The sequence below is a fragment of the Triturus cristatus genome, chromosome 2_1 (assembly GCF_964204655.1).
Source record: "Triturus cristatus chromosome 2_1, aTriCri1.1, whole genome shotgun sequence".
Classification (NCBI taxonomy): domain Eukaryota; kingdom Metazoa; phylum Chordata; class Amphibia; order Caudata; family Salamandridae; genus Triturus; species Triturus cristatus.
The window spans coordinates 633,078,823-633,101,212 of record NC_140581.1 but is presented as its reverse complement, the minus strand read 5'-3'; the positions used below and the strand labels follow the sequence as shown (position 1 = coordinate 633,101,212).

The window sequence follows — 22,390 nt, the reverse complement described above, 5'->3', positions numbered from 1 at the left end:
ATTCCTATATTAAAATCCATCTCCAATTTCGTATAATGGGCAACTTGAGACGCACCCAGTCGCCAATTATAAAGAAATTCCGTTGCCACCCAACTGTAATAAGTTATTACAGTTGAGTTCTGACATCACAGTTCCTTGTAGCCAGAGCCAGCAGCTGAAGGGGAAGGTTGGTCAGGTCAGAGAGCATAATTAAAGAAGCAGCCAAATGAGTGAAAACGAAACATGTATTTTCTTTCTTCTGCTCTGTTTTTCTATCTGTACTGTGACAAGCAGAAAGGAGATATTTATGGTAACATTTATTTTTTGGCTCCTGCTTGTTTCTACGCATTCCCTACTGCTGTGCCACATTTAAAAACTGACTAGTATTAAACTGATTCTAATATCTTTTTGCAACAAATATCTAACATTGTTTTGATGTGTTCAGTTTTGTACAGAAGAATCTATTTTTTCCATAGTTGCAAACATGTCTCTTTTTTTATATGAAAGAGTTGCACACCATGGATTTAAGTGGTGGGTGGGAACGATGATGGTGTGTCCATGTATTATAAGGACAAAAGTAATCCAAACCATACATGCTAAGGATATTCCAAGTCATCTCGGAGTTCCATAACCTTATAAAGAAACTGTGCCTTCAGCCTCATTTCTCTGTATGGTTATGGAACTCCTTGGTGACTTGCAATATGTTTTTAATATATGGCAGGGGGAACTTTATCCCATATATACATTCAGTCAGAGGATGTTTTTGTTAATGCTGCTTTTATGTCAGACAATAGATAGTGTGACATACACCCACTCTTTGGTGATCCCTACTGTACTAATCTCTTGGATGAATCTAGACTTGTGCTACCTAGCAGTCGACCTTGTGACCTTCGGAAGCAAGGACTTGTTACGGTGTTCTTTTCTGCAGCACAGTCACATTGTTCACCCGCACGGATTGATGATGGATAGAATGGTCTGTAGAGGGGATAGCAGGATAGAGAAAGAGAGAGCAGTGGTTTGCACTTGTTCGCTATTGAACTTCGATTGTTTGGAACCATCAATTCTAAGGAGTAATATGTTCTTGTAGTGTTATATTGTAGTACAAGAGAAGCTTTTTGGATCTCAAGATGAATCAAATCAAAGAATTTATTTGTGTGAAGTAGTTTGCCTCTTCATAACATGATGATATTCTCTGTGGTTTAATTTGACCAGGTCATGCATTGGCAGTCCCTAGTGTTGTCAAACTATGGATCCTCTTCAAGGACTATTTAAAGGTGTGGCTCAAGAAAGCCTTAGTTTTATGTCAGTGTAACACAAACAAAATAACTGTATGCAAATACTTATGCAAATAGATGTGAGAGAAATGTGTTCTGGAGTCAGACAAACTGTCATTCTTGACTTGCAAATGTCACGGATGGCATTATTAACATGCCATCCTATAAGTAAACAGTTGTTGGTGGCTTTGATGCATAGATTCTGTTGTTTTTAAGTTGGACAGTGGGGGCATCTTTTTGAGTTTTGTGGGGGGTCTCAAGCAAAACTTGTACGTTTGAAGCACATTGCTGCACACATTTTATATTTTAGTATAAGACTTGAATATGTTTTTATTGGTAAATGATTTCAATCCAGATTGCACCTTTTGGCAGTGGGCAATAGTATTTCTCATTGGAGGTTTAGAAGCATGTAATTAATAGCAGACTGTAGGAGAGTAGGGTCTGCTATCCTATGGTCACCCCAAATTTTTGCTTTTTGCTTCACTGGTTTTTGACATATTGAGGCTGTGGGCCTGCTAATCAGACCCCCAGCCTGCTGTTCTCTCTACTAAATTGACACTATGCACTATAGGTGCATAACCAATTGGAATTGGATCACCCTGTGAGCCCCTGTACCATTGTACACTAGGTACCCAGAGCATTGGTGTATCTAAGGCCTACCAGGGGCTGGAGCATGTATTATGCCACCCCTGGCCTGGCCTAGCAATTTGACACAACTGGCTGATCACTCAGCTGGGGTAAGTTGGTGTAACCACCTCTTACTTAGGTGTAGTATACCTATACCTAACCTTAAATGGGACACCTGGTAACCTATAAGTCACTCCTATGGCAGGCCTTAACAATCCTGAAGACAGAGTGCTTGGTTCCATGTGCGATGGTGCTCTGGCATGAGCTGAGCCTGTCTGCAGTGGTCGGAACAACTTCCTTCTACCGTTTCCAGATATCGTCATACCATATACTCTTAAGTGCATTATGAACCTCGCGGTTAAATGCTATCTTTGGTTTGGCTTTATCAAAACATGTCGAGTAAGGTGTCATACGAATTGGAATACTAAACCCTCGCCAATTCTGGCGACGGGGTTAGCATTCCACCCTTCTAGAGGGACACGACATGTACAGTACCTGAAACCCGGGTAAAATCAGACATAGCCTCAGCTCCACAAAATGGATGCTGCCACCACAGACACAAGTCTGCCCTCCTGCTGCTGGGAGTCCTTCCTGCTTGGGAGACGTGGACAAAGGGTTTCCTGCCAGGGGAGGTGCATGCACCACCCCAGACAGGATTTTGTGTATTGGTCAGGTAGGGCTTGAATGGAATCAGACATGCCTGAGGCTCACAAGGAGCCTCAGTGCATATGCCAGTTCAAACCGGTCCTGGGGCACACCAGCCCCGGACCTGGGGCGAGCTGGACAAAGGATTGGGGGTGTAACCACCCCCCTTCCTGGTCCCACCCATAGGGAGGGACCTAGCAGGTAGTCCGGCCCCTAGAATCCGCTTAAAGGTAGGAGCTGTGTCCTAAGACTTCAGACATCCTGGAATCAACTTACTACAAAGAAGAAGACGAGAACTTCGACGCTCTGCTGCACAGAGGACAGAAGGAAATCTCCCCTATGGTCAGGGAGGGACCACCTTGCTAACGCAAGCACCAACCAGCTACTCGACGTCTGCTTTGCCGCCGCCTCCTGCCGGAGCCCGAGCCCAGAGCCCAACAAGACCTGGACCTCCAGACCTCCCACCGCCCGATCCACAGTCCCTGAAAAGAAGGAACCCGTGGAGGCACCGAGACACGTGGAGCCAGCTATCTTGAAAGACCCACGACAAGCTGCAAGCGCGACAACAGAGGCTCCCTCCAAATTGTGCTTTGGGTCCTGAGATGCCCAACACCTGAGCAGCATCTGCACCAAAGGTGAGCCCGCCAGCATCTCCACGATCTGCGTGGGGCCCCTCTGCACTTTGCATCTTGACACGCCTGCCCGGTCCCTGGCCCGTTGGCTAGTGGCCATTTTGGTGACGAACCTTGAAAACTACGATGCTGGTCTGGTTGCTCCAGACTGGCCCCTGCTTTCCTCCAAAGGAGCAGCCCCTCTGACCTTGCTGGTTAGAGTAATCAGCTTTCTTCATTCTTCATGACTTCTGCTTTTGCCAAGGCTTGTTTGCTTTCTTCGCGTTGCTGACACCGCCGACAGCGAGAGCCTGCGTGGGACAGCTCGTGACCCGACTCTTGGACGTCGTTGACCTTCAGGAACTACGTGGCTGCGGAGACAAGCTACCCCTCATCACCTGTTTGCACCCGAAATCGCCTGGTACCTACCTGGTGCCACGCCGGTCACTGGCTAGTGACTGTGAACACTGTCCCCTCTGCTTTCAGGCCTTCTACAACTCCGATCCACCCTTGGATCCACCGCAGCTCTTCTGGACCGACCGCCTGCAGCATCTTTGTCATCAGGCTCCATTGAATCGATAGACGAAACCCGACGCACTTCGAGACCTATGCACCCGCTTCCTGTGGGTGAGGTAAAGCTGGCACTCCGGTGCCCAAGTGTAGAGAAACATCTCTAGTGTCTGTGTTTAAAGTCTTAAGTTCGTAGTCCATCCAGAAGACTCTTCTAGCAGTAACTTTTGAACTTTTACGCACCCATTGAAAACCTATGGGAGCCCGCGTGTAACTTTCCTCACTGCACACGCGACCCGTGGACCTCCTGGTCACTAACTAACATTAGCTCCTTGTAGGCCCAGCGATTCTAGAGGCCCTAGGCCTTTTCCCTTTCCTGTTCGTGGTACTTATACCACTATTTTAGTATATGGTTTGAGTGGCCACCAGGGCCCATCCATATGAAGTGCAACTTCTGTATATTGTAATACTTTCTTGTTTAACGATTTGTGCTCCTGTGTTCATAAAGAGTCTAGGGGATACTTTGAGTAATAAATACATATATATTTTGAATATATATCTGTGTGGTGTCCTTTCATTGGTATAAAGGGGGGTTACATATGGTAAAACAGCTTGCTTAACACGCTTTAACGAGTTTAGCCTCAAAGACTGCTTAGCCTACGCTACCACTAGGGCAGCTAGTCCGAAAAGGTTGACTTACAACCACACCATAAGGGTTGCTTGGCATGGTACAAGGTGGTCACTTTAACTAGTGAACATCATATACCAGGCCAACTTCTCACACAGACCATATCTGTAAATGTACTGCATACCTGCCAACTTAAAGAACAATCTCACAGGGTGAGGAGGTGTGGGGCCTTGAAGGCGGCGGGCCTCCTACCGAGAAGTACCTGTCGACACCCCCGTCAAGACCCCTCCGCCTCCCACCCACCCCTCAGCTCATTTTCCCTGCCACCTTGTGATATTGGCTTCTCACCGGGACAGCGTGTGATGGGAGACGATATTATGTGTCACACGGTGGCACAGTGTGAGTTGCAGGTATGGTACTACTGGGTTTGTTTTTCATTGCTGTTCCTAGATCAGAAGAATGAGAACACATAATACTCGGACATGAAGCAGCAAGGTCATTTCCACTACAAATGTAGTTTCCACTGCAGGATTGCCTGCCTGAGAAATTATCATCAAATAGCAGCAAAAAAAATAATACTAAATGTAGAATTAATACTCTTTTTCATGCCATCTATTGGAATGTAAGGCGTGACCACAGAACAGTTGTAGTACAATAGCACACACTACCCACAAGCAATAATAAAAGTCAGGCTTTTACAAAATACATAAACTGTTTGCTTGCAGTGATATCGACCAAAATGCATCCAACAATAACATATGCCAGTATTGCTGTACACGGCAAAGACTCTGAACTTCTGAACAAACTACTAGTCTCTACATACAAAAAGGTTTTTCAGATGCATCAGTCTGCTTCACCAGCACAGTTGAGACTTGAATTTGGTCTAATGAACGAAACAATAGGGAGGATGTAGGCAACAATAATGCGTTGGTATCGACTGAAACAGAATATAGCTAACTCCGAAATGAACAATGCTCCCCGGGCGGAACTAGACAACGACAAAAAATCACCATACAATCAATACCTCCAAAAAGCTCTAACAAAAACTTGTACGGGTGAGCTTTGGAACAATAAGGCCACTTATTCAACTTTCAAGCAAGTAATAAATAAAACTGCATAACTTCACTCCTTGCTAGTCAATAAAAACATCTTCAGTGAGAGAAGGCACGCCTGGATGGTGATAAAAAATTATAAGACCAGCCAACCTGGGTCCACAAAGGGCCGACACTATGCCGACTCTGCAGCAGTAACAAAGAGGACTTTATTCATCTAATTTGCACGTCCCAAACTTTGCACAGCACAAGCCACTTTATCAAGAAAAGCTCTAAACACCAGAAGAATAAGGACATGCAGAGCGGCCATAAAAGCAGGGCTGAATCCGTCAGATCTGCAAACGAACTGTCAACTGATAACATTTCTCAACCACTATGATCTGGCACTGAAAACAGAAACTCTAGCTACAAAGCAGATAGAGAAATCTATGATACGCTAAGAAACTTTATTGGCCATGATACGTAAGTGGAGAATGCTTGTAACTTTACAATCAGGCCTGAAATGTAGCTTGTAACTGAGTGGTAGAATGCTGAAACTTTATGATTTAGTAAGTGCTTACTGCATGCTACGAATCCCATTAGGAACATATGACCACTGTTTATTATAACACTTGAGCATGTAAGCTTTAAAGTTTTTAAAAATAAACACATTTTATTGGTTACTTTTACTTATGCAATAAATTGTTAAGGCTTTAACTAACTAAACAATAAACATGTATTATCATCATCATAAACTGTTTATATTGCTGTACGATCCACTCAATAAGGACTCTATACTCAGTTTGCTAGTGGAGCAAACAAGCTGATGGTGTGTATTTGTGTGTTTTCCAGTGAACTCCGAGGATACGCGCTCCGTGGACCTGGGGGTCCGGCCTGATCATGAAGAGAAGGGGTTCTACTCAGAGAATTTTCATTCCGCCTCTTGGATCTTCAGAGGGGATGATGGGATCCCAGACAACAGTCCTCGGTGCTTAAGCAAAAGGCCCAGGCCGGTGGCAAGTAAGTGGATACCTAATACAGGATATGTAAAGACATGTTCTTATAAAGGCCTCAGTATCAGGATATAATGGCAGGCGGGCGCGAGCACATTCTCAAACTTGTAACACCAACTGTACGCACTGAATATAAATATTGCAATTACAGATCTGTTACTCAAGTGGAAACATTGAAAAGCACATTTCCTGATTGACAAGTGATGTTTCTAATCACCTCAGCGTGATATTGACATCCCAAAATAGCCTGGACCCTTTAAGAAGGGAGGAGTACAATTCTGGTTGTGTTTGGTACACAGATTTAAAAAAGCTTAAAGTTCCACTGACAACCTTTCTACTGAATTAATATACTTGCAGCAGAAAAAAACTGTGAAGAACATGCAGGTTACAGGTTCAAATGCAACTCGGTCATTTCTTCATTGATTAGTAAAGTTACAAACAAACAGTGCAAATAATAACTAATTGCGTCACCATGTAGAGGCTTAAATGAGTTACCATTTCAAAAAAATGTATTCACACGCGGATGCCCAAAGGACTATGGGGCATATTTACAAGGAGGCGATAGAAAATTATCGCTGCTTTGGCCGTTTTCGGTCGAAAAGCGGTGATAATGTTATTGCCTAATTAGCAAGGTCACGCTAACGTGTGAAACCTTGCATTAGCGCTCAAAATCTTAACGCCCAGCTTTGCATCTCTAATGAGATGCAAAGTGGGCGTTCCTGACCTAACATGACAGGAGAAATGTCGCTAAGCGACATTTCTCCTATCATCAAACCCCACGCTATGAAGCATAGCGGCAGGAAAAGTGGCGATAACCCCTGTTATCGCTATTACGCCTGCTTCAGGACTGACTTAGCCATGATATCCTATGTAAGGTGGATATCATGGCAAAGTTTGTGGGGTCCTATCAACAAGCTAACGCCACATTTCGTGAGATTATCGCTGGGTTTCCAGCAATAATCTCACGTTAGGCAGTTAGTGCTAGGATTTTTATCGCTTTTGAGATAAGCGTTGCTAATAGCACGCTATCTCAGCAATAAAAATCCACGCTAGCCGGCGATAATTATCCTAGCGCTAAGTGCGCTTAGCGATAATTATCGCCGGTTGTTGCTGATATGCCCCTATCTCTGGCATCGCTACTTTAACAAGGCACTTATTGGTCATTTTTAAATAGAATATGAAAATTGCAACAACACAAAGTAAAATGCCCACATAGATTATATTGTGTATACTTTAGTCTCCCTTCTTTGGAACCTGATTGTATTCGTAAAGGGGATGAAGTCTATTTAATTCTTCTTTGTCAAAAGGAGGCCTTCTCAGCCCTTCCTATATTGCTTGCATTGTACTGTATTTGCACAACTCTATGCAATGCAGGGGCGTTCAAACAAGACCCTGCAGTCCCGAGGACGCAGGGGGCCCCACCCCTACAGATGCCCCCCAACCCTTCAAGGGGGCCATATTCAGCCTAAGGTCATAGATTATCTGTGAGATATGGGGGACTCGGGGGCCCATTTTCACATTCTGCATTATGCTACTTTTATAGCACTTTAAAACACCTGATCAGATGCCGAAGTGCTTGGCGTGTGGGTAGCATGCCACTATGTATGTAACATGGCCCTTGTGGTCAGTGTTTCGATGCCATGTTTGATGAGTGGAGCGGAGAGGAGCGGAGCGGAGCTGGGCTTTTGTTGTGTTATTTGTAGGTTCCCCATAAAGAGTGAAATTAAGTGCACATTCTGGCACATTGGTCTGTGAAAACGTGCATGTGATATGAATTGATACCAATAAGTAAATAAGTTAATCCTTTACTGTGGCAATTCATAACAAGCATTGACATAGCCAATAGGTCTCCCCTTTGGGACCTTATAAGTTTAGCCATGCAGCAGATACGTCCAGTGGGTTTCGCAGTGGCGACAGGGGCAGACTGGTTCCCTTCAGCTCCGAGGTGTATAGTGCAGAAAAAATAAATGTGTGCGTCCTCCCCAAGCGGCCGCCATTCTGTGTGCTAAAGCATGGCTGCTGCCCATAATAAAGCATGCACAATAAAGCGCATGAAACCTATGTGTAAAAAACAAAAGCACAGGAAAAGGAAGGGGGGAGTTTACATAATGGGGTCTTACTGATGAACTATTGATGTGAGTGAAAGCCATTTTAGGCAGCCTGCTCCTTTGTGCCCCCCCCCCCCTGCAGGGGGTTTCGCAGTGGTGACAGAGACAGACATTCAGTTTTAAGATGCCCTGCGGAAAAAAGAAATGAAACAAACGTGATCCGGAAGCGCTAGTATTATTGACTAATGACATCTTTTAAAGGAGCAACAACAGAAGACTAACCTGATCGAGGCTAATTCACGGATGACCCGTGTAAGTAACTAACACTGACAGGTCGGGTCATTTAAAATAAATCTGCTTTCAAATTCTTAATGGTCCCAAGTGCCCTCAACAATGCACCCCCCCAAGACCGCACCTACTTTACTGGTCAGCTCTGCCGTCTAGGAAGACTCGGTGAATGCCACGTTATTTATGTGTATGTTGCAGCTAATAGTTGCAGATAGAGTTGTCTCTCCGTGACAAAAGTTCCGGAGAATTATTCTTATACACCATTAATCAGATTCTGCAACCTTCCCCGAAATGACAAAGAGATGAGCCTCTGCCAGATTATGCCCGAGTAGGAAGTGCTGCTGCTGCAGAAGAAATAAAGTTCACCCCTCTGCGTAGTGTTTTCTTCATTTAGTCTCTCCTCCAGGTTCACTGTAAATGCACCTCGACACTCCCAATTTAACCACAAATGATTGCAGTTGGAACGCAAATCCGGGCAGAGATTTGCTGCTAGCATGTCATCCATAAATCGTGAGTGGGGCTGGGTTGTAGCCTAATGCCGCAGTTGGTGTTCTGGAGAGATCACATGGGATATGAAGGGGAGGGCGTTCAGGGCCGGAGTCCTTGTTGCCGACGACCAGCTTTGGGCTGAGAGCCGAGATGGGATAGGGAAGGAAGGCCAGGCAGGAGAGTTGTTAAGACCTGTGCTCATGTTTTTAAAAAAAACACGCCGGGCGACGTGTTTAATAAACAAAACAGGGCGCGCGCCTCCTGCTGTGAGCTGAGATGGCACAGTGTGTGGCGGCAGAAAGCATCAATTAATACAAAAAAAAGTGTTCTCCAACAATCGTGAGTGGGGGTGGGTTATAGCCTAATGCAGCCGCTGGTGATCCAGAGAGATGACACGGGATAGGGAAGGGAGGGCGTGCAGGGCTTGAGTCCTTGTTGCCGATGACCAGCTTTGGGCTGAGAGCCAAGAAGGGATAGGGAAGGGAGGCTAGGTGTGAGAGCTGAAAAAAAAAAAGACAGAAGGGAGCTGCGCCATTATAAGCATTGCGCCACACAAGCAAATGATTTAAATAACCCACTGGGAATGCAGCTTGAAACTTAGAAACTAAAAAAAAACACAACTTAGAAACAAACAAAAAAACGCGCCTGTGAAAGTGAAAGCAACCACGCTGTCATTAGTAACATGATCTAAGGGAAAGGGAAGACTGCAGATGCCACAATCCACACCGCTGCTCGCTCCTGACACCAAAATGCTATGGAAGGGAACATTTAGATAAAAGGTGAGACAAAGACATGCCTTTGGCCAATTGCGTGCTTTCATTTTTTGAAAGCCACACGCAAAGGCCAATAGAATCTAACAACCACACGTACGAGCTTTCTGAAAGCTTTCTGAAGTCTGGAGTGATTCCAAGAGGCCTTCTCCTAGGCAGCGCATGCGTGCTGCGCTAGGCTTGACCTAAAAATTGGTATAGTAAACAGCAGATAAAATCACAGAGTTACCTAGAATACCATATTATAAAATAAATATAAAACAAAGTGGAGCCTAGTAGGTTTTACGGCCAATGAGGGCAAGACACTCTGGACTCAACATAGACAACTTTTACAACCCAGTTACACTGGGGTGTCAAGTCTGTTTATGGCAACATACAGGATATTTATAAACTTACAGAACCTAGAAAGGCCCATCAGTCTGTTGATACTTAGACAGAAGGTCCTGGCTTCTTTGCATGTGTGGATGCTAGGAGATAAAAACATTGGTCTCAGTAAAGTGCGACGTGCTTTAAAAAATGCTGGACAGCAACATCATAAATGAAGTAGTGATTCTCGGCTACAATCGCAAAACTTGCAACGTTGCTGATTAACTTGCTTTGCCCAATTTGTCCTATTTTCTTGAATCGGCAGTCATCAGTCTGGTACATAATATAAGGAGTCTGGTTGTTCCATAAAGGGTCTCCTCTGTTAGATAAAGGTTTAGACCTTAGCGTTTACATCCTGCAATTAATTGAGCAAAAGTAGCATCTGGTATTTTCGCTATATCTGCTTTATGAGAAATGGCTAAGACTTGTCTTTTTCAAAATAGACTTGATGGACAGGAATATGAAAATCAATGCAGATACTGACTTCAGGTTGATCATTCGACCATTGGCCGCTGTTGTTAGGTAGGATCCGCAAGTATTCTTCTGGGCATTAGCTCCAGTAAGGCTGTCTTTAACCCCTTCAGTGCCCATGACGAGCTGGACTCGTCATGGGCTGCGGTGGCGCTGTGCCCATGACGAGTTCAGCTCGTCATGAACTCCGCCCCCTAATGCAAGGCGCGGCACTGGGCGGGGAAAGGGGCGGGCATGCAAGGGGTTAAAGATCCTGGGTCTGCTGTGATGAGTGAATGGGAGTATTTAATGTGCAATGCCTTACATTCCAGCTCTTGCCTAGTAATACTGAACTTCAGCCCAGCCATAAAAGCGACTGCCTTGTGTGTTTTTGTAGTTTGAAGATTCGCTTGTAGGCGGTACACTGTACTTTGTCTAACGTAGTCGCCAGTTTCCCTGGGTAAGGTTGATGGCTGTAGAAAGCAGTAGGCAGTAGTTTTGCTTGCACAACTCGAATTATTGCCAATGCCGAAGGACTATGCAGATGCTTATTTAATTTGCACAGGGTGAATGCGGCTGCAGATGCTCTTTTTTTTAGATGCTGTAAGTGTGTGTTGGGCTTTTGATTCTCAGAAAACCAAACTCCCAATTAGTTGTACTTTGATGAGTTGTTAGTCTTCAGTTCTCCTAGCCTCTAGAAGTATTTAGTTTTATGTTTGTAGTTACCAAATAGTGTGTTCTTGGTCTTCCCAGCATTGATTGTGAGTTTGTTGTGATTGTTGTATGCATTCAACTGGTGAGGTGCCCTTTGCATTCCGTTTCTGGTGTGATCCAAGAGGATCAAATCGCTCGCATATTGAAGTAGTGACACGATCTGTGGCTGTACTGTTTTATCTTTTGATATGGCTTGGTCAAAGTCTGCTGTGTTTAAGTTAAACAGAATCAGTGCTAACACGCCGTCCTGTTTCAAGCCACAGTTTGTTGATGTTTCCGGTGTGACTTTATTTCTGTTATCAATCTTAATACGGACCCATGTATTAGAATAGAGGGAGATGATTATCTTCAATAAAGAAGAGGAGATGCCTCGTGCTAATTTTGACCATAGTATATTCTGGTCCACACTATTGAATGCAGCAGAGTAGTCTATAAAGCACCTGAAAAGTGGGGGACTGAAGGTTTGCATGGTTTGGCGGGCCAAGTAGGATAGCGCAATTGTGTTCTCTATGTCTGAATAATTTGCCCTAAAGCAGGTTTCTTAATAAGGGATTATGTTTTCCTCTGCAGACCAGGACTTGAGCTGCTGCAATAAAATGTTGGCGTATGCTTTCACTTCTACACCCGAAATGGCAATTAATTGATAGTTTGATAAATCTATGTTAAGCCCTTTTTTTATGGATTGGATGTAATATTGATCTTCTCCAAGAGTGTGGTATTTGAGCAACGCGGAAGCAGTGATAGTAAAGTGGACTGAGAATATTGATCCACGTCTCAGTGTTTGCCTTCAACATCGACCCTGGCAGCCCATTGACAGCTGCATTTCTGAATATGGTAGTTCCTCGGCCATGGTTGGTATTTTGTACAATGTCTGTGTTCATCCTTGCATCTACACCTTTTAAAGACTCCAAGGGGAGTTCATGCGATACGTGAAGTAGCTGTCCGGAATGAATTGTTTGGGTTTTTTGGGGTGTTGTTAGAACTATATCACATATTGTTGGGGGCTCCACCACCATACCCACTCCTTTTTGTTCATTGTATAAGGCCTTGACATGTTTGATATATTTTTCCATTGTGACTCTGTTACCCCCGACACAGGCTTTGCTATCGAGTTTGTTAATGTCCTACCAAAAATGTGCCTGGCTGTGAAGGCCATGGAGAGAATAGACATAAAGCCATTCTTTTTCCCTATGTTTAGTCTTTGTGATCCATAGCAACGTTTAATGTTCTTTTCTTAGTGTGAGCCCCCTTTGCTGCATGTTGGAGTTGTGTCTGCTTTTTTTGTATTCTCTCGAGACTAGCCTTAGTGTTCTTCTGCTTTTCCGTATGTCCACCCTGTGCCATGGGTTTTTTGGTATCCCTGAAGGTTTTCTTTTATAAGTTGGTGGTTTCTTGTCTTCTTTTTTAGAGCATGGTATAGAGTTCCCATAACGGTGGCCCAAGATGATATCACATTTTGGCCTGGGCAGAGTCTGTAAAATATGTTTCCCACCTAGAGGTAGAGTTACATTATTTTACCCATGGTTCACTAATCTTACTCCATTATAACCGTTTTAATAGCACATGATTCTCATCACCTTGCGTCTTGCCCACGATATTAAATTTAGAGGCTGTGCTGGCGATTAGCCAAAGTAAGGAATACTGTGTGAGATGGCCACTGGCCTGGAGTTGCTTGATCTCAGAGGCTTTATAGGTGCAATGTATTGGATTACTTGCAAATGTGTAGTCCAAGGTTGAAATGACTCTAAATATACGTAGTGGCATACTATCTTTTTTTAGGTCGAGCATCAGCGTGCCTGCGCTGTCTGCAAGACCTTTTGGAATCACTCGTACTGAGTGGAATCCCGCCTGCTGCTGCCATAGGTTCAGTCCGCTGTTGCTCTTCTTGCCTACCTCCTAACTCTGATCCTGCAACTTTGAATGATTCTCCTAGCTAGGCATGTGATAAACATTTTCTTTTTTCTTCCCCCCATAAAAGTGATCCCATCACCTCCCCCTTACCTTTGATCGACCCCTACCCATCATGGGCCCGCCCCCTCCCTGTGCCCTTGAGATGCTCTTAGGAGCAGTGTTTTGGACGTTTGTGAGGTGTTAGGTGAGACTTGTTGGTTAATAGTTGAATTGCTTTTTTGTACACCTGGGATCGAGGAGTCATCACAAGGGGCGGGTCGACGATCTTCCCTTCCTTCATTTGTAAGTTACTGAAAATTGGAAATACTTTCGTTTGTGCTGCTGCGCTTTGGATGTCTGTCCTCAGGCTTTTGTATGTTTAGTTTGGCAAGTACTTTAGGTGTTTTGTTTTTTAAATTCTTCAGCCTTTTTTTTCTCGTGTCTTGTTAGAGGTTTCATTGGTTGTGTTGGCAATTGCGTTGATTCAGTGCAAGTTTGATGGTGTGTCTCTCCCTAGTCATTCACTAGCTTCAGCCCCTCGCAGGAGCAGTCCTTAAACATATGAGACTTAAAGTTGTTTCTGTGTGTCCATCACTCATTGTCAGAAATGTAGATTGTGGGTTGAGATTCAGGTCCCCTGCATTTCCAGGATAAATGGTGGTGAGCATTTCCATTATGCCTGCAGTGGTTCATTGTTTAAAGGTATTCTGGTTTGTTACATTAGTTTGTTGTACACCAACAGTGATAGTAGGTCTAGGAGAGGGCACAAATTGTGTTGACTACTGGGGCACAAGCACAGTCGCTGTTTTGTTTGAGTGCATTACATTTTGATTCCACACTGCATATGTTTGAGTCTGCTAAGATTGCATTAAATGAATTTTCAGCTCGAGTTTGTGTGATTGCCACGTAAGCATGTTAGTATCGGCCAACATTGATTCATTGATTGACATGGGAATGGTACTTGTCAAGGAATTGTAATTATGGTTAGAGTTTGAATGTTTGGTGCAGCCCGTGTTCGACTGTTCCAGGGCTTCTAGAATAGTAGCATCTGTATACTTCAGTGTGAAACTTACAGGCTCCCTTAATGGGGAGTCACTTATCGTCCATGGAGAGGAGGCATTACTGTTTACAAAAGTCGCTTTACATTCATCAGTACTTGCACTACCGTTTCTTAAGTTGCATCATGGTTTTTCAAACATGTGAGCTGAGTTGGGGGAAAGAGGTATGCAGGTGAAGATGGGTAGGGTCAATTGTTGAGGATAGTTGAATTATATCTGCGTCACCCATGCTCTTATCTCCTGGTTTAACTCCTGTGTGAGTTGGTATAGACTTGTGTAAAGGTCTCTGGCGAGAGCTAGATGTTGCGGTCGATTCAATGGCCACATAAGATACTTCTTCACGTCCTGATTTTAAGTAGATCTCCGAGTACAGAGTGAGTTTTAGAAAGTATTGACGGATTAGAATGGTACCCCTCGAGCAGGACTAGCGATAGGCCTGGGTTTCCTAGTAGTTTCACTAGCAATTGGAGAGCCCTGCAGAGCAGGGGGTTGTTTGGGGGTTCCACCTTTCCTAATGGTTCCCGTTTGTTTCCGTCCAATGCTGGAGATTTTATATACGAATTTCCAGTTTGGAAATTGAGCACAGTAAGACAGGGGGAGTTTCTTGCCAGTCATTGCTTCTTGCTAGTTTTAGTGTTTTAGTTTTTGTCATTAGCCCAAGAGGGCTACCGTTGGTTTTCTTTTCTGGTTTATTTTCCTTTGTGGGGTTCTGCCTCCTACCCTGTTTGAGTTCCGCTGTGAGCTCTTTATGAGCCCAAAGGACCAAATCTCAAGTCGATTTCCTCATGCAAGGTATGACATGGGGCACAAGTGCAGTACCTTACATGGGGAGTATAATTAGTGGTCAACCTTGTTCCTTAAGTATTTAGCGTTTAGTTTTAGTGATACATGTCAGAAGCTTGGTGTTGAGCTTTCGTAGTGGTTTACTGAGGTATGGTGTGTGCCAGGACGTATTGTATCTTTAGGGTCCCCCTGAAGTAGTCCATAGGAGGTGGCGGTGGTAGAGGGCTACTGCGTTTGTGGCACTTTTTGATTCAACCACTCGCTCAGACCATACTTGTGCCTATTCTGTCACCAAGTCCTCGCCCCCTTACTCCTTGGCTCCAGGGCCACTATGCTGGCCTTGCAATTTTCCCATCCCCGCCAGAGACATTTTAAAGCATGGGGAAAGTGGGCTCTGGCTCAAGGCCCCAGCCTTTCAGGGGGACCCCTGATAGAGCCAGCACGTTTTTCAGAAAGTCTTGACCTGATGGCTTTGAATAATCTTTAAACTGATCATTGTAAATAGCGTTTTTCTATCATTTATTTGTAACCATTTGCTACGGCGCAAATTTCCCTGCTGTGCGGGTGGATTTAATGCGTGCGGAAATCGGACAGCCCCCCAGCCGTCCAACGCACAGACCGACCCTGACGTCAGATGGCCGGGGGCCGTCTGACATATGGAAGTCGTTAACGTGTGAGTCATTACAGACATTTTGCAGACAAAATGTGTTTATGTTTCATGCAACACCCATATAAAAAGTTTCTTTTAGATCAATACAGGACCTCACATATGAGAAATGGGAGCATGTGACAGATTATTTGCAGTAATATTAGGGAGCTGGTGCTCTGATACAATACTGAAAACACACATCACTATCCCTGAATTTCAGATGTACAAACATTTAGAATTTGAACAAAGATGGCATGAAAGAGCTGAAACTGGATCATAAAATCAAAGCTGTCCCAAACAGAGGCCTCCAAAATACATTTAGCCCAGGGCCCCCAAAATTCATAAAACATCCCTGCCCCCACGCAGAACTCCCGGGCAGAATGGAGCAGTGCGTCATGGCGGAGGGAGGTCAAAGGGGTAGAAAAGGACACCGGGAGGGAGGTCAGCTGGAGGCCAGCAAGCAGATGCAAGTGGGCCGGGGGGGAGCCAGTGATTCGAGTGTTTGGCATGCAGAAAGGAGAAATGGTTCACAGGGTGGCAGGCAGGAAGCAACACCGCAGCCATAAAGCGGGTAGGCTCCCCTATGCAAACAAGCCGCACCGACCTACTGCTGCCCGCCTGCTCTCGCTGTGGGCGCATTGCCAGTGCCTATACACTTACTGTGTCCTCCCGTACTCCGACGCTCTGTCGACCACCATTCGCTTTTCAGGTTTTTTTGCGGAGCCCCAGGTGTCTTTTGGCCTTGGGAAGCATGGCTCCCGGGTGACAGCTCCGTATCGCCGCTTGGCAGTTTCGGCTTCGGCTCCAGGCTTGCGCCTTACTCGTCAGGAGTCTACTGATAAGGAGTGGAAAGTGTTTTACCAAGGAGAGGAAAAATATTGATACCAATATACCCAAACACACCATAATATTCACTGTGAATTAAACGCTGATAATAATGTTTTTGAAGAAATACATGCTTTCTTTTCCTGAATTGTTTGAGGCCATCACATATGGCACTTCTGTCTTTTGTCATGTTGGAAGAACAGGTGCTAAATCTAGCGTGTCTGGTCCGCCACCACATTGCCTGATGCTCATGGGGCAAATAAGAGAAAGGCAACTGAACGCACTCAAAAGGGCAAACAGTTTAATCCAGATTAGTTAAAATGACACCATCCCTGGAAGTATACAATGAAAAAAGTTTAGGGAGCAAAGCAATGGAACCAGAATGCGAGGGAGTCCGCTTATTAAAAACCTTGGATAAAACAGTAAATAACTGATGACTGATTAACTGAAGATCAGTATATCTTGTGCCCCGCCATACACAGTGTTGTTATCAATAATGTAATTTCAGAAGTTGCAGTGATGTTATCAATTATGTCATACAATATGTCATGAGTGATGTAATATGTGAGGTAATTAGCAGTGCATGATGAGGGCGAGAGTTATAATTACTTTAGAGCACAAGTTATAGTTACTTGTGATAACTATAACTGGTGAATATCAAATGTTATCTTAAGATCTGTAGGCTCCACATTGTGAACTTACATCGTTTTTAACCTTAATTTCCCCAAAGCTTTGAATTGATTTACATGAAATCACAAAAAATCACTTTCTGGACCAAGATATAACTTTCTTCCTAATTTGGTGTTACTCCGTTCAGCAGTTTTGGCAGCATAGTTTTCTATGGAAAAAAGAATGGGGGGCAGCATATTTTGGGACCTCCATCTTTTTCTCAGCCCCTGCTTGATAGATCACCCCAAAACTTTCCAGGAAGGAGCTGAAGTAGATGAGACTTAAAAAAAAAAAAGGTTTTGTGAATATTCGTTAAAGGGCATCAAAGTTAAAAGCAAACCAAAACATGCTTTTTCTTTGGAAACGTGGGCATAACTATAATTACTCCGTGGCGACTGCCAATATAAGAACAAGCAAAGAAGAGATGTTTATTAGGTATGTAAGAAATTGGGTTACTGTTTTAGGGGAGTGAAACAATTCTCAAGCAGCAACCACAATTCTTCTCAGGGTGTAGTCACAAGCAACCCCTAAATTAACCTGTGCTCAACCCTCGAGTAGCTTGGCACAGAACAATCCAGCTTAACTCAGAGGCAATATGTAAAGTACACTTCAAACAGTAATACAGTGAAAATGCACAACAAAAGAATCCCAAAACAGATTTAGAAAAATAGAATCATTTTTAATAAATAAAACAAGACCAAAACGACAAAAGCCAATCAGTCGAACAGGAGATATTCAATGTTAAAGATTTTTTTTTAAAAAAGGACCAACATGTGTAAAGCTCCAACTGTGGGCATCTGTTCACGTCGGACCGGCGCGTCGGACCGATATAAAGTCGCAAGTTCAGGCCGACCACAATGGACTGCAGGCCGGCTATAGGGACCCAAATAGGCCCACTGAATAAAGTACCTTAAATCCTAATTTGCAAAGCATTGCGAAGATCCACATAAAACATTTGTCGCACAGCCGAAGCAATGCATCGGTTCCAAGATGTGGTGAGGCGGCAGTGCAAGGTCATGCATCTTTGTCGAGGATCCCATCGACAAGAGCTTGTGAAGCAAAGTCCAATGTCGAAGATGCATCACACATTGGAGTGATGCGTCGGTTCCACGGAGCTGCAAGGTTTCGATGTGGAGTCCGTCATCGAGCCTGCCATCGACAAGGGGTGCGAGTGCCTGTGCCGAGGTTACAATGCCACAATGGACTGAGATGCGATGCTGGGCTTTGCGGAGGTTACGATCCACGCAGTAGAGGTGATTCGTTGGTTCCTCTCTGGTTTGCGCTGTGCAGCAAAGGAGATGTATCTGTTCCACTGGATCCACAGAGGCTGGCAGAGCACCCTAGGGCCACTTCCAAGGGCCCAGAACTGGGATGGCACCACTTGGCAGGGTAGACTCATAGATGGTATAGTCCAGGTGCAGGTGCAACGTTGTTGGAAGCCTATTGTGTCCCTAAGGCTTCAGATCAGGAGGCCAGTCAACAAGCCCTTGGAGTCACTCTGGAGTTCTGAGTTCAAGAGATGCAGGTCAAGTCCTTCTTACCCAGGCAAAAGGGCAGCAAACGGCAGGTAAGCACAGAAGGACAGCAGTCCTTCAAAGCAGCAGTCCAGCAGAGTAGCAGTCCTTTCAGTAGCACAGCAGTCCTTTTCCCAGGCAGAGTATCCAGAGATCCAGATGTGTACTAATGAGTGGGTGTCTGAGGTCCAGTATGTGTGCCTAGTTGTGCCTTTGAAGTGGTGGAGAAGCTTCTAGAGGTTTCCCTTTAAAATACCCAGGCAATCTTCCTTCCCTGTCCTGGCCCCTGACTAATGACGGGGTATGCAGCCCTTTATGTGGAGGGAGGAAACAGTCTATTCAAGTGTTAGTAGGTCGGTGCTCAGCTCTGCCCTCCTACCCTGCCAGTAATGTCCCATCCAGGCACACCTAATCCCTATTTTGTGTGACTGTCTAGGAGGAATACACAAAGCCCAACTGTCAGCTCACCCAGTCATGTGACCCAGAGATAGGCTACAGGCACTAAATGGCTAAGGCAGAAAAATGCAAATTTTCTAAAACTGGCATTTTCAAAATGTTAATTTAAAATCTAAAATTGAAATACCAATAGTTAGTATTTTTTATTACAATTCCAAAGACACCAAACATGAAATTGATACCTGTTCCCATTTGGAAATTACCTCTGATTAATTGTGAAAAGGTAACGCCAATATTATCCTATGGCAAAGTCAGGGCTTGCAGTAGGGAAAAACTAATTTAAGAGTTTCTTTACTCCCCGCACATGTAAATCTTAAAAGTGCATGTCCAACTTTTTAATTACACTGCACCCTGCCTTCTGGTCCACCCAGGGTCTACCCTAGGGGTGACTTGAATATAATAAAATGGAAGGTCTGGGTCTGGCGAAGGTCAAAATGGCAGTTTAAATACTGTATACACAGACTGAAATGGCATGCTTGAGACATGTTAAAAGGGAAGCTGAAGTGGGTTGCACAATCAGTGCTGCAGGCCTACTATAGCATTTAATTTACGTTCCATGGGCACATGTAGTGCCACTTTACTGGGGCCTTACAAATAAACTAAATATGCCAATTTGGGAGGAGCCAGTCTTGCCATATTTTAAGGAGAGAGCATGTGCACGTTAGCACTGGTTGGCAGTGATAATATGCATAGAGTCTTAAGGTCAGGAAAAACAAGACAAGCAAAAATGGAGGAGGAATGCATAGTGTTTCAGGGAAGACCACCCTAAGGCTGACAGGTCTAACAAAGGAGTTATAAAAGGTAGTATATCTTGCTCGAAATTGGTTACCCATTGCACTGGAAGCTAAACATTATTTCATTATGATGAAGAATCTCTATTGAACTAATGCAACTAAGATTGATAAAATCTGGGTTATGGAAAAATAGTAAGAGTAGATTGTAAATATTCTACTGTAGACCATAACTGGAACTCTCATTCATTGAGAGTTGTGTGCCCGGTAGTGCAATTAAATTGTATTGGATAAAGCCTGTGTGCCCTCTGATCAATGGCATATAACCTTGGCTGAATGACCTTTGCTTGGCATAATATCAAATATATTTTATTACTACTGTTAGCCATGATAGTTCACCTCTGTTCTATATATGTGCTATATATGTACATTAGTGATACCCAGCAAATTTTTAATTAGGTTTTCTGTTATGTATAAAACCCAAATGGCGATTCGGTAACACGTTACTGTATTTCAATTTAGGTTTATGACCAAATACTAATTTGGTATTTGGATAAGGTGTGTTTAGGGCGTCCCTTCCAAACACCTAATCAGAATGGTATATATTAATGTTTTGTGAACAAAGTCCAGTCACACCATAGTAATACTTTACAGACTACAAAAATGTAGCGGTAACCCATTTGCAAACAGGAAGGGGTCCCCAAGGGACCCCTTTTCCTTTATGAATTTTGACAAAATCATTTTTCAAGAGAAGACAGTGGTGTCGTGGACCACTGGCAACTCTTAAAAATGTTATTCAACAACTGTTGAATGCTGGAAAAATGATTTGGACTAGTGTCAGCGGGCCAAACAGACTGTATACCAGAGCAGAGGGTGCCCACGCAAGTGGGTAAAGATTTGGGGGGCATGGATGAACTACAGGGACCAATAAAAAAACGCTTGAGGGGGGCCCATGGTCAGGGAGCTTGTCACTTAGGTTAATGATGAACACCTCTGGGCAATAGCGACCTAGTGGGAATGTGCACAGTGAAATTATGCTATGTGTTTGTATACACTGAAGCACCACTGTGTATATTGTACTGTTCTATGGAAGCATATGTTTAATGGTTAATAAAAAGAATTACAAAAAATAAAATGTTATTCAAACTTTTATTTTTCGTAAAAACATCCTGTTTTTATTTAAGGCAAATGGGTTGCATTTAAAGAAAATGGCTTTATTTTAAAGCAATCACATACTTGGTGGTCTGATAACATCTGCAGGCCTCCATAGCTGTGATGGCTGTGATTTATAGTGGGTTGCAATTTGCGACCTACCTCATTAATATTCCTGAGGTACGTTGAATTGCAACCCACTATGAATCAGGTTTTCATGAACTGACCTATTTAGTACTTTGGTTGGTTCGCAAAAACAGAATTGATTCGGTATAAGTCGGTGCACAATTTGAGACCACTTTTACCGACTCCATTCTTAGTACATCTGGCTCTAGATGAATACCACAAATTTCTTAATAACAATCCCTGTGATGTAAATTTTCAATTGGAACAGCATCATGAGAGATTAGAATGTTTTAATGCTAAATAATACCTAGTAAACAACAAACTGCAGGTTCAAGGCATTCATTAAAACAAATTATTAATATTCAATGATGAAATAGATTATGGGCTGATCACAACTGCAGTGAAGAATCATTATATTAAAATTAAAAGATTTCTAACTGAGGGTATACAACTAAAAAACAAAGGGGCATATGTACAAGGAGTTAACGCTGTCGTAGCGTCACTTTATTGATGTTACAGCAGCTTTTTTTTATCGCCTTATTTACAAGTTGCCTCTAACTGCAGTTAGCAGCAGTTTCCAGCGTAAACGTGAATTTTTAGGATCGCCACTTCTGTTAGCAGAACTTCCCGAAAATGAGATGCAAGGTAGGCATTCCTGTGCAAAAACTGCTGCTAACCCCACTTTCGATATTTACAAGGAATTCTTTGTATGGTGCAAAACCCCAAAAACTGCCTCTCACTCGAGTTAGAGGTAGTTTTTTAAGACCAGAAAATATCTGGTCTTAAAAATGATGCAAACACTTGGGGCCTCATTTCAGAAGGTTTTGGTGCTGGACAACGCTGCAAGGAATTTTGCTGCGCTGCCCTGCAACAAAACTACAGGGCAGGAATATGGACCATCAATAAGATAGGGCGGATTCCTTGGTCTCATTCATGAAAAGTGTTGCATCACTGCGACAAAACAGCATTCCAACACTTTCACTACGCCCTTCTTGCGACACCATAGATGCGCTGTATTCATCTACTGCGCTCCATGTCGCAATTAATAACAGATACGTCTGGAATCCTGATGTATCTGTCAGTGCCAAAGTCAC

General features: G+C 43.7%; 1 protein-coding gene across 1 annotated transcript in view; it reads left to right on the top strand.

Moving 5' to 3' along the window:
* LOC146865704 (uncharacterized) overlaps positions 1-22,390 on the top strand; it is a 632,622-nt gene that overhangs the window by 208,051 nt on the left and 402,181 nt on the right. Inside the window, exon 4 of the mRNA XM_085640187.1 lies at positions 6,158-6,325. Within this exon, the coding sequence (XP_085496313.1) occupies positions 6,158-6,325 (168 nt within the window). The remainder of the gene's footprint in view (positions 1-6,157; positions 6,326-22,390) is intronic.